General features: G+C 39.0%; 1 protein-coding gene across 6 annotated transcripts in view; it reads right to left on the reverse strand.

Moving 5' to 3' along the window:
- Nucleotides 1-12,353, reverse strand: part of GDA (guanine deaminase) — a 171,257-nt gene that overhangs the window by 7,658 nt on the left and 151,246 nt on the right. For 4 of the 6 annotated variants that reach the window (XM_053205274.1, XM_027041037.2, XM_015063264.3 and 1 more), the window contains 2 exons: nt 11,667-11,734; nt 1,822-1,968 (listed from right to left, as the gene is read on the reverse strand). In XM_053205274.1, coding sequence (XP_053061249.1) covers nt 1,822-1,968; nt 11,667-11,734 — 215 coding nt within the window. Of the gene's footprint in view, nt 1-842; nt 889-1,821; nt 1,969-11,666; nt 11,735-12,353 lie in introns of all 6 variants that reach the window. The other 2 variants (XM_027041036.2, XM_015063263.3) reach the window with 2 other exon arrangements.

Below are 12,353 nucleotides of genomic sequence, written 5' to 3' on the forward strand. Positions count from 1 at the left end.
GTCAGACAATATCTGGTACATTATATTTCTACATATGGATATCCAGTAGTCTTTTGGCAATTGTCTAAGTACTGATGTAGAAATCCTACTTGTTCTTAAAAGATTATTTAAAGGGCAATTCCTTTATTCTCAGAAAAGAAAAAGAGTGTGTAGCTAAAGAATTCTTTTAGGAAGACAGGGGTGTAAAAAGAATTAGAAAAGGTTAAAGGCAGTTAGGTGACTTCTACTAATTATGTGGGGAAGGACCAAATGTAATAGAAAATCAGCGGAAATTCTCTCCTCCTTTACCAATTACAATCTACTTCTTTTTGCCTTTGACAAAGAAGTATAACAAATATGAGTTTTTAATGACCGTATTCAACATAAAATGGTTGTGTGTTTAATAGGCCAGAGAACCGGCTTCATTTGTCAGTGTGATGATATATATAAACTAACTGAGCTAATCATTAGAAGCTGGAAAGTCAGGCATGAACTAACCAAAAAAGACACAATTGCTTTCGTAAATTTGTAAATTGGTCTAAATTCAGATTATTGCAGAGGCCCAGCAGGGCTGGTAAGCAATTCAGATACGTTTCAGGAAATGCAGTTTTGCAGCTTTGGAGCAAATGTCTCTGCGAGGGTGATTTATGAACATCCTGATCTTGAGAGTGAATGTAAAGGCTGTGGCAAGCTGGGAAGATGCCACAGTTTAAACAGGGAACTGTTCATCTCATTTCCCTCATAGTGTCATAGAGGCACAAGCTAAGGAGAAGAAATTTCATCACAGGAAGATCAGTGGCCCAGAAAATAGATTTAAACGCTATACAGCCAAGACAGAAAAGGATTTGGTAAGCACCCCATACCAGCTTGATCACATACAGGATCCTGATGAAGCACCTCAAAGAGAGTCTAGAATAAAAAAAGCACCATTTAAGTACAATACATTCGCACCCCGAAAATAAGATGGTAGGCCAGCTACTCAAACTCAGATGCACAAACGGACTGGGGGTCGGGGTGGGGAGTGTCACACTTGTTTTTAAAAATGGGCGATTTAAAACTTGGAACTTTAGAAAACGAAATCATTAGGAAAATGCCAAGAGCATGACCTCTACTTGTGTTTTGTTTTTTTCAATGTTCTTTATGGCGTTCATCATAGCCCCAAACATTCAAAGAGCCAGGAAGTTCTCTTCCCAGGATACTCTCAGCTACTATCATCCTGCATTTCTAAGATTTATAGAGGAAGGTATCACAGTGCAAGGGTAAGAACCTGCGCTCTGGCATCAGACGATCTGGGTTCAAACCATGGCGCTCTGTACCTTGATGGTTGTGTGTGCCTCATTCAGGTATCTCACTGGTAAGGTGGAATTCGTCGCAGTGGTTATAAGGATTGAGGAACAACATACGTAAAGCATGCTGCATACTGCCTGTCATCTGGTGAGAGTTCAGTAGCTCTTGGCTATTATTTTTACTATTATTGTTATCATCACTCAGGCCAACAGAGAGCATGTTACTTGACTCTGGGAAAAAAAAAACTGATTATTTTAAAGAACTCACATGTGACCATTGCAAATATCCAGCAAAGCAAAATTAATATAATTGTGTGCCGAGCATGTCTTCTGTCAAAGACAGGGGGCTTGCTGAAGAAATGACATCTCCACCACATATCTGAACCTTAAGTCGCTAAATTTGGGATATGTAATATGAGATACGACAGTCATGAGTATGGGATGCCTGCTGATGGGATGCCTGCTGATGCGACCCTCCTGTGCCTTCACGTTGCTTGCAAGGACACAGATCGGCATGGTTGTATACTGTTCAAGAAAGAAAGAAAATGGTCATTACCTTGACTGCCTCCAAGAGTAGCTAGTCTGAAGGCCTCTTTGAGGCTGAGGCTTTTCTCATTTATCTTATTAATTAAAAGTATATTGGAAACCATCACTGCTCTTCTGATTGCATCAAGCATGGAAGATGAATAACCACCGGCCACATCTACGGTAGACAAAATAAAGCCAAAGCAGTCACTTCATGAGATAAATGGAATATGAGGTATATGGAATACGAGGTATATGAGGTTGGTTTTTTGGTTTTAGTGACTGATATTCAGTCTGTAATATACTTCAAAGAAAAGATCTTATCTAAACAGAGAATAGGTATACAGTAACATTTAAAATAATTGAAAACCTGCAATTAGCATCAAATGGATACCTGTATTCCTTTCTTAGGGTTGCCACAACAAATTACCACAAATGTGGTGGCTTAAAGTAGCTGAGGTGTATTCTCTCAGAGTTTTGGAGGGCAGTAGTCTTCAATCAAACTGTCGGCGGGGCCACGATCCCTACAAAGGTTCTAGGGGAGAATCTCTCTTTGCTGCTTCAGTTTCTGGTGTCTCCTGCCGTTCCAAGGCTTGTGGCAATATAGCTACAATATGTGCCTCTGCCTTCAAATGGCCTACTTCCCTCTGTCTTTACATGTTGCTCATTTTCTCTTATAAGAACATTCATCATTGGATTTGGGGCCCACCTTAACTCAGAATGACTTCATCTTGGGATCCTTACCTTAATTACATCTGCAAAGACCTTTTTCCAAACAAGGTCACATTTACATGTTCCAGTAGACATCTTTTTTAGGGGAGGCAGAAATGCACAATTCAACCCAGTACAATGCCCAAATGGTTAATAAAGTTAAGGGAAGAAACTCTTATCTCTGAATATTCCCTGAAGCCTCACAGAAGTATGTCTGCATAGTTACGAAGGTAATTTGGGTAACATGAGATTTAAAACAAACTCATGCTCTTATGCCCTAAAATCTCATCCTAAGTCTATTCTAATCCAGATGAGAACTTTGGGCATTAAAAAGCTACCTCTTTATGATAATTTTTCAGGGATAGCTTTTAAAATGAACTTAGACATTCTGGAAAATTAGTGTAATAAATGAACAGTGCTGATGTAAACAGCTTTATATGTTGGTTGGCATCATCATCAGATGAGGAATGTGATTTTTAGTGATTTAAATAAAGTCTCTAACCATAATTAAGTTGAAATGCTACGTTTGACAAGAACAAATGTAGAAGTTATTAAATGCATTTGCGTAAATAAATGCCAAGTAAATAAATTAGCATGTTTTATTAAAGGAAAAGTACATCTATAACTAATAAAATACCTTTTATATTTTAAGGGTTCCTTCTGCATTTCCAGGTAGACAAACTTAATTCTCAGTGCCTACATATACTTCAAAAGTGGAAAGTAATAGCCTATTAAGTAATAATCTCCAGTCTGCAGTTCACTTCTATGTGCAACTGTCTTCTATGTCCTTAGATAACATGTATAGAATTGTTTTTAGAAATTTTTTTCATTAGCAGATGAATACTACCAGAAGATCATCCACTTCTTTGGCAAGTTTTATTACATCTACCTAAGTTATTAGTTCATTTTAATGAATAAAGAAGATATGATATATATGTGTGCATATATATATATGTGTGTGTGTGTATATATATATATATATATACATGCATATATATGCATATCGACTATGCATATATATATATATATACACACACATATATATATGACATAGGCATATTACACAGGAATATTATTCAGCCATAAAAAATAATGAAATCTTGCCATTTGCAACAACATGGATGGAGCTAGAGAGTATTATGCTAAGCGAAATAAGTCAGTCAGAGAAAGACAAATACCATATGATTTCACTCATATGTAGAATTTAAGAAACAAAACAAGCAAAGTGAAAAAAATAAGAAAAAGAGAGAGAGAGACAAACCAAGAAACAGACTCTTAATTATATAGAACAAACAGATGGCTGTTAAAGGGGAGAGGGGTGAAGGCATGGGTTAAATAGGTGATGGGGATTAAGGAGTATACTTGTCATGATGAGCACGGGGTGATGTATGGGAGTGTTGAATTATTCTATTGCACACCTGAAACGAATATAACACTGTTAACTAACTGGAATTAAAATAAAAACTTAAATTTAAGAAAAGTTATTTGTCCATTTTAGTAACAATCCATTAAATCTTCATTTTACCATAGCTTCAAACTAGAAAAATTTCAGATAAGATTCAGAAATAACGTACTTTTAACTTTGAAAAACATTGTCTGCTTACTTTTTATTGCTAGAACCAAGCAAACGTTAAGTGTAAATGCAGAATAAAGATGCTATCACCGTAAGGTATGGAAACATGTAAAGACTGAATATATATTTCAAAATGCAGCTGACCTTTGAACAACACGTGATATGTAGATTTTTAAAATAGAGTACAGTATCATAAAGACATTTTCTCTTCCTTATGATTTTCTTAGTAACATTTTCTATTCTCTAGCTTACTTTAGTATAAGAATACAGTATACAATGCACATAACATACAAAATATGTGCCAACTGACTGTTTATGTTTTGGGTAAGGCTTCCAGTCAACAGTAGGCTATTAACAGTTAAGTTTTGGGAGAGTCAAACTATACACGGATTTTTGACTATGCATGGGGTCAGCATCCCCAACCCCCACATTGTTTAAGGGTCAACTGTATGTGGACAAAGACTGAAAGGAACAAAAACAAAAACAACACCATTAGGATGGTATTAACAGGGAAGATTTGACTAATGCAGTTAAAAAAAAACAGGTTCTATGAAATATGACAGAAAGTAGTATTTTCTTCAATATCTAATAAAAACTCACAATATAGAAAGAATAAGGGCAGATTAGAAAACAATGCTATGCAATTCACTGAGAAAATTTTGAGAGCTGTCTTATTATGTTGCTGAGGATCCTATATTCTTCAGTTGTTATGTTACTAAAGTACCAATAGGAACCATACTGTGCCGAAGAAAGAATGAATGGACCCTGGTATTTAGTCTGGACTATTGGTGTAAGAGTCAAGCTTTTCTTCTGGGAATTTCTGTCCAGAGTAACTAACTTCCTGATCCCTAAGATACCCAGTGAGCTCAATGGTTTCCCCCTGCCCCCCACCACCTCCCCGCAACACATTTAATGAAGGTAAAATCCCTATTTTATCATACCACAAGAGGCAGCATGACGGGGTGGAGAGAGAAAGAATGAGCTTTACATTTTACTGAACTGGTTTTAAACTGTGGATCTGGGGCTTTATTGTTTTATAGACCTTTGGTCGGTACCTTATGAACCTCAGTTTTCTCAGAAAATTAAAATAACATGACCTACCTTAACAGGTGCTGAGAAAATCCAATTAAATAGCATAAGTGCAAAGAAATAAGGACTAAAGGATGGAAACTACATGGGGGAACTGGAGGGGGCAAAAAGAATGCATTTTTGCAGAAAATGGATTCCCAAACCCCCAAGTCCCTCTACCATCACAATGAGGAAGAACGATATCATTTGCCAGTCAACACGAAGGACATTATTTACAAGAAGACACTGAAGAAACCATACAAGAGTAAAAACTTGAGCCAAAGGGCAATGGGAAGGTAAAAGCACATGATTAGATATGTGCGTGTGCATTTTGTTTCATTCATTCATTTATTGACCATCATTTACTGAGCACCTTCTATGTGTTTGATCTATTTAAGCACTCATAAGTAAAAGTTATGGGCTCCACATGAGCCAACTACCTGGCGAAGGAGAAGGAAAAGAGACACATGAACAAACAAATATTAAGTATAGATAACATTCAGCTAGTAATAAAGAAAATGGACAGGGAAAACCCATTTAGCCAGGACGGTCAAGAAAAGACCTCTCTAAGGCAATGATATTTAGACTAGGACAGGAGTGAGAACTCAGCCATATAAAGAGTGACATAAAGGGCATTCCAGGCAGAGGAACAGAATGCACAAGTTCTTTTGGTAGAAGGGAGTGTGACTTTGTAGAGTGGTTTAAAACATAGCCAGTGTAGGGAACGGGGAGAAGTGAGAGACAAGGCTGGGAGCTGGACGGGTGTCAAACCATGCAGACAGAGCTTTGTGTGCCTTGGCATGAGGTTTCCCTATTCAAAACCCCACTGAAGGGTGTAAGCAGGAGGAGGTAAAATGGTCTGATTTTCACTGTAATTCTTTTGAAAAGAGAAGACTGAATTAGAAGGGCCCGGGATGAATGGGAGACCAATTAGGAAGCTAGTGCAGGAGTTTAGGCAAGAAACCATGGCAACCTCAGGTGGCCGTGGCTGATTTGGGGAAAGGGGGTGGACTCGGCAGATATTAGAGTCGTGGGTTGGATGAGTACAGTGTAGATTACAGAATACACCTCACTCAGGGTGTGTTTGTTTGGCTGCAGCGAGAGGAAGAAGAGAAAACTCAGATGCAGGAAAGTGTGTACGTGGGGACATTTGGTGTGAGGAAGAGGAGGGAAGGATTTCCAATTGTTTCTATTTTCTCAATGACATGAGAGGAGGGTAAAGAAGTCAGGAGGGTAAGAGTTGGAGTAGAAAGTTTAGGGCAAACAAATAAGAAAAGGCCGTCTTGGAATACGGGGATGCATGCGTATTTAGAGCAATGTGATTGTCTGTTTGGGTAGTGCTGAGGGCCATTTGGAATTTGAGAGCAAAATTTAAAATGAAACCCCACCGGAGAATTTTTTTCCCCAGCAACTTCCAGATGCTCAGCTGCAGACGCTGAGAAGAGGAATCGTTGGGAAAACCAAGGAGGTTCACGTTTTGCTAAGTGAGTACAAAGAAAATGAAAAGGACACGAGAGTTTCCAAGGAAATGATTGTAGCAATGTATTCTGGCATCTAAGCTGGGTAAATTAGGAGTGGAAAATGGATTTGAGAAAGCACGGAATCAGTGGCTTGGCGTTTACAAGTTGGTCAAAGAACTACTGCTTTGGGAGTAATGGAACAAGTAAGATAGAAAGTCAGGAGATTGTCATTAGGAGGTGGGACCCTGGGGGCGCCCAGGTGGCTCAGTCCGTTAAGCCTCCGACTTCAGCTCAGGTCATGACCTCGCAGTTCACGAATTCAAGCATCATGTCGGGCTCTGTGCTGACAGCTCAGAGCCTGGAGCCTGCTTCACATTCTGGGTCTCTCTCTCTCTCTCTGCTGCCCCCCACACACTCTCTCTCTCTCTCTCAAAAATAAACATTTAAAAAAAAAAGAAAGTAAGTAGGACCCTGGTTCCATGTATGTTGTTTGTTTTAATGAAGTCGTAGGTCTTGTTGACGTAAACCTTGTTCCATATTTTTTTCCCTTCAGATTACTGTTTTTTTTTTTACTATGTCCCTTTATTCTGAGATGAGAAATTTTACATACTTAGAATTTTGTTCCCACTTGCCAAATACATCGTTCTGTTAACCTTACACAGAAACCGCAATTTCTTGGTTTCTGTTAACAAAATCAGAAAATAGAAGAAATTTTAGTATTTGGAAAGTTTTTTCTTGCAGAGCATGTACCGCTTTCAAAGTTTGTGACGAAAGATTAAAGATGTTCAAATGACGTAAGGGATATATAATACCAAACCTCAAGGACCTGGCACTCAGTATCAAAAGTAAAATATTCAGGTCCCAGGAACCTCTTCCCAACCAGATGGAGACTCTTCTTGATTTACTGATTTGCCATTTTAATTTTTTTAATGTTTATATTTGTTGCCGTTGTTTACTGACTTTATTTTTTAGAGCAGTTTAAGGTTCACAGCCTGATAATTTTTTTATAAGATATTACTTTTCACACTGTGCACATTCTATTAAGATACACTTTTGATTTTTGCTTTCGTTTTTTAAACTCTTTTACAATTTTTTAAATCTTATTTCTGTTTTAACTGACTTAGCCTTCGCTGATATCTTATTATAATATCACTTCCTTGATCCTGGCCCTTTATTTCGCCTCATAACTCATTTAATGCTGTAGATTTTCAAGTAGTTTTTCCAAAGCGTTCATGGGGAGAATATTTTCCAAAACTTTGTACGTCTGAGAATTCTGTTGCCTTCACAGGAGAATCTCGTCCAATATAATATTCTTGAGTAACAACTATTTGGCTCCAAACTCTTTCTTTCTCTTGGTATTTTTCATGCCAAACTGGTTTTTAATTGTTTTAGTGATAACTGACTTTTTTTTCCCTGCCTCACTGTTTTAAGACTTTTTTGTTTCCTTTTTCTTTGTAACTCCAATATTTTGCCACAATGTGTTCAGTTATGATTAGCCTGGAACAGGGTAAGTTCTTTGAATATGATACACAGTTCTTTCTTAAGCTTAAGGAAAAGATTTAGCCTTCAAAACTTCTATTATATTTGTTCTGGATCCTGGGCCAGGAGACTCCCCTGTGCTGGTGCAATGCTGTCCTGCGTTCCACGTGGATCATCCTCAAACACCCCCTTTGATCTTTGGCCAACTTTGTTCTTGACATCACTGATTTAATTTTCTGCAACAATAGTTCTACTTCGCATAGCTTCCCTACATGGTTAGTTTATTTGCTATTTTTAAACTGAAGTATAATTAAGATATCATAAAATGCACAGAAGGCAGGTGTCCAGTTCGATGAATGCTGACGACTGTACATGGCCATTGAAGTACCTTTCAGAAAAACAAGATATTAAACATTTCCATTGCTCCGGCAAGCTCTCTCGCTGCCCTTTCCAGTCAATTTCTGCCTCCGGCCCCAACCCTTGGCAACCGCTTTCTGATTTTTATCAACACCAGGTAAGCTCTATTGGTCCCTAGGTTTCATGCATATGGGGACATGCAGTGTGTGCTCTTCTGTGTCTGGCTTTTTTCATTTAACAAAATATTTTTTAGATTGACCCTTGTTTTGCATACATCGGTGGGTCGTTCTTTCCTGAATGCTGAGTAGCACTCCATTGTAGGAATATGCTTCAGTTGGCTTATCCATTCTCCTGTCGGCAGGTGTCTGGATTTTTTCCAGTGTGGGGCTGTTATAAACACAGCTGGCATACACGTCCGTGTACTCCTCTTTCCATAAACACACATGTTCATTTCCCTAGGGTAAATACCCCAAAATGGAATTACCAGGTCATATGCAGATGCATATTTAACTTTATAAGCAACTGCCAGTTTGCCAGTTTTCCAAAGTGGTTGTAAAACTTACTGTCCCTCCAGCCGCAGGCGATTGTCTAGTGCGTCTCATTTTTCCCGCCCTCCCCCCACCTCCGGTTTTCTTCTTTCATTTAAACACGTTCCCTTTCCATCACAACTTGTGGTCTTTTCAAAGCACCATGTCTTCTTGTACTCCAAGGATGACGGCAATTTTCTGCAACTTTCTTCTGGATCCTGAAGTAGGTCATTTTCTGAGATAAGCTCATCTTCTCATCCTTTGGAATACTACTTTCTCTTGGTTTGCAATGTTTTTGTTAAGCTTCATGTGAGTTTCTCCTATCTCATAGGTGAACAAGCCCAGATCTGTCTCCACTGATGATAGACAGGGTGAACAAAGTACTTTTGGACCTGCTGTCTCTCTACAGTATGAGGTTAAGTGACGTTCTGGAGCCTCCAGGGGACAGGCAGGTTGTTATATAAAGGGCATATTCAGAAAAGGGTGGAATGTAGAGGGGATATTTCAACAGAAACTATGTAAAATGCAATAGCATTCTCCAAATGCATAAGTGAATATATCATATTTAATCAAATCTTTGGTCAATACACCAACATTGATTTTTCCTTTAAACCACTCTTTGTTGACTGGTGCAATGTGCCAGGAATGTGCTAAGCACTTTGCATGCATTTTTTTTTTTCATTTAAGCTTCAAAACAAGCTTATAAGGTACACATAGCTATAACTGTTGTTATCGTAATTACAAAATGAAGTCTTAGAAAATTAAGGTAATTTGCTCAAAGTCTTACAGCTAATAAGTGACAGTTTTACCTAAAGGCTTTATGCATTGCTATACAACCCAAAGTCAAGAACTAGAAGTCATGTGATGAATTTTTTAAAGTTTTTATTTATTTATTTTGAGAACGAGAGAGAGAGCGTGCGCGCACAAGTAGGGTATGGGCAGAGAGAGGGAGACAGAATCCCAAGCAGCCTCCACACTGTCAGTGCAGAGTCCGAGGGGGAGCTCAAACACTTGAACCGTGAGATCATGACCTGAGCGGAGATCAAGAGTCGGACAATTAACCAGCTGAACCCCCCAGGCACCCCTGAAAGTCGTATGACGAATTTAAATCATGGAGACCAAAATCCTAGAAAATTGGAAAGCAACACTTACCTGATTTTTGGCTGTCTACAAAATTTGTCATTAACTGACTAGCATGTAACAAAAATTCTTGGCCATGTTTTCCTTATTCATTAAAGCTCTTCTGTGAAGGTAAAATCACCACCTTAACACCTGTGACTCTACCCAAGTATTGCCACAGTCTCAGTGATTGAAGCCTTAAATTAGAATAAAAAAAAATCTTAATTCTTTTGATTCATGTAAAATTGGGGGAGAAAATCTAACATAGCACACATCTTTAAAAATACTAATAATTCATTTTGTACTATTGTATATCTTAACAACATTGCTGGTATGAAATTGACTGAAACAGCGGTGCCTGGTTGGCTCAGTTGGTTAAGCGTCTGACTCTTTTTTCAGCTCAGGTCATGATCTCAAGGTTGGTGGGATCGAGCCCTGCCTCAGGCTCTGTGCTGACAGTGCAGAGCCTGCTTGGGATTCTCCCTCTGTTTCTCCTCTCTCTACCCCTCCCCCACTCACGCTCATTCACATGCTCTCTCAAAAATAAATAAATAAGCATTAAAAAAAAAAGGAATGGAAAATAAATCCTTGTGCCCCACACCCATTTAAAAATTTTTTTAGTTTATTCACACACAGTAATAAAAGGTCCACGGCAGATATGCCTAGACATTCGGCCTGTCTTATATTTCCAAAGTGAGAAGCACTGCACATACTCAGGAGAAACAATTGAAATGTGCTGCGAAAAAAAAAAGACATCTCTAATTCCTCAGACACCTGGACTGTCCTTCAACACAGCCAACGACAGACTACCTGCGGGAAGTGGAATCTCATTTTGTGAAACACTGCTTAAAAGCAAAACAAGTTCTCAACATACCACCGAGTTCGCAATGCTGGCCTCGATAGAATCTGAGCTTACTATGTGGCAAGGTCAAATAATTTTCTGTTGAGACAGTATTTGCGATGACATAGTTATTAAAAACTGAAACCGTACAAACCCAAACCATCAAAACCTAGCCAGAAGGACAAAACAAAAGGGGAAGAAAAATCAAGGAGCTTTAAAAAAACAACAACAAAAAACCTTTAAAACACCTTAGAAGGACTTACCCTTTATCACCCAATCTCTGAACAGGAAGAAAGGATAATGGCCTTCAGGAGGTTAGTATCATCAAAACCCCTTCTTACTGCTTCCAACCTTACCATTTTATCAGCTCGAGACAGTACTAGCAGATAATAAAACTATTTTTTAATACATTTTTTTAATGTTTATTTTATTTACTTTTGAGACAGACAGCAAGACGGAGCGTGAGCAGGGGAGGGGCAGGGAGAGAGGGAGACACAGAATCCGAAGCAGGCTCCAGGCTCTGAGCTGTCAGCACAGAACCCCACGTGGGGCTCAAACTCACGAACTGCGAGATCATGACCTGAGCAGAAATCAGACGCTTAATTGACTGAGCCACCCAGGCATCCCATAAAACTTTTTTTTTTTTTTTTAACATAGAACTGTTACCTGAAAATTAGTCACATCAGAAAGTTACGCACTTACTCAACCACTTTGCTTAGGTCCAAATAGCAAACTACTGACCTGTACCAAGCCCTATTTTCACTTTGTGTTTCATGACTTCAAGGACATTGAGAAAGCCGCTGCTGAGCCTGTAGAGAGAGGAAAGAGTCAGGACAAGGAGACCCACATGCTTCCAACAAAGAAAGGACACCAACAGTACTGATGGTGATTTCACTACACTTGGTTCCTGTCACATCGGCTTTCATATTGGTACAAACTCATTAGCCACATCAGATCACCTGAGTCCCAGAGGAACACACAATCATAAAGGATCTTTAATCCTTGGGTTGAGGTTAATCTCAGGAGGGTACAAAGCAGCAAGAAGCAGAAGGGAAAGCAGGGGAATCATTTGTAAGGAGAGAGAAATGAAGCAATTCGACCTTGCAGTTAGCGCAAAAGTCTTATTGGTCTTCAGTGTTTTTTGTTTGTTTGTTTGTTTTGGTTTGTTTTTAACCAACTCGTCCTTCTATGTGAAGACGTACAAATTATAAAGCATCACCTCTCCTCTCCGTCTGGAATAATTTGTTGCCCTGAATGAGTCGGGACTTGCAAGGCCAGAGAAAGGGGATACCGCCGGAAGAGGGGGTGCAGGCTGATGCGTCGGGGCCTGGCAGTTCACAGGCTGCCGCTGAGAACTGCAGAAACCAGGAGAGAAGGGTCTAGGATGAATTCCAGACGTGATGCATTGCGCAGACTCAGAAATTTTAA

Source organism: Acinonyx jubatus, chromosome D4, assembly GCF_027475565.1.
Source record: "Acinonyx jubatus isolate Ajub_Pintada_27869175 chromosome D4, VMU_Ajub_asm_v1.0, whole genome shotgun sequence".
NCBI classification, from domain to species: domain Eukaryota; kingdom Metazoa; phylum Chordata; class Mammalia; order Carnivora; family Felidae; genus Acinonyx; species Acinonyx jubatus.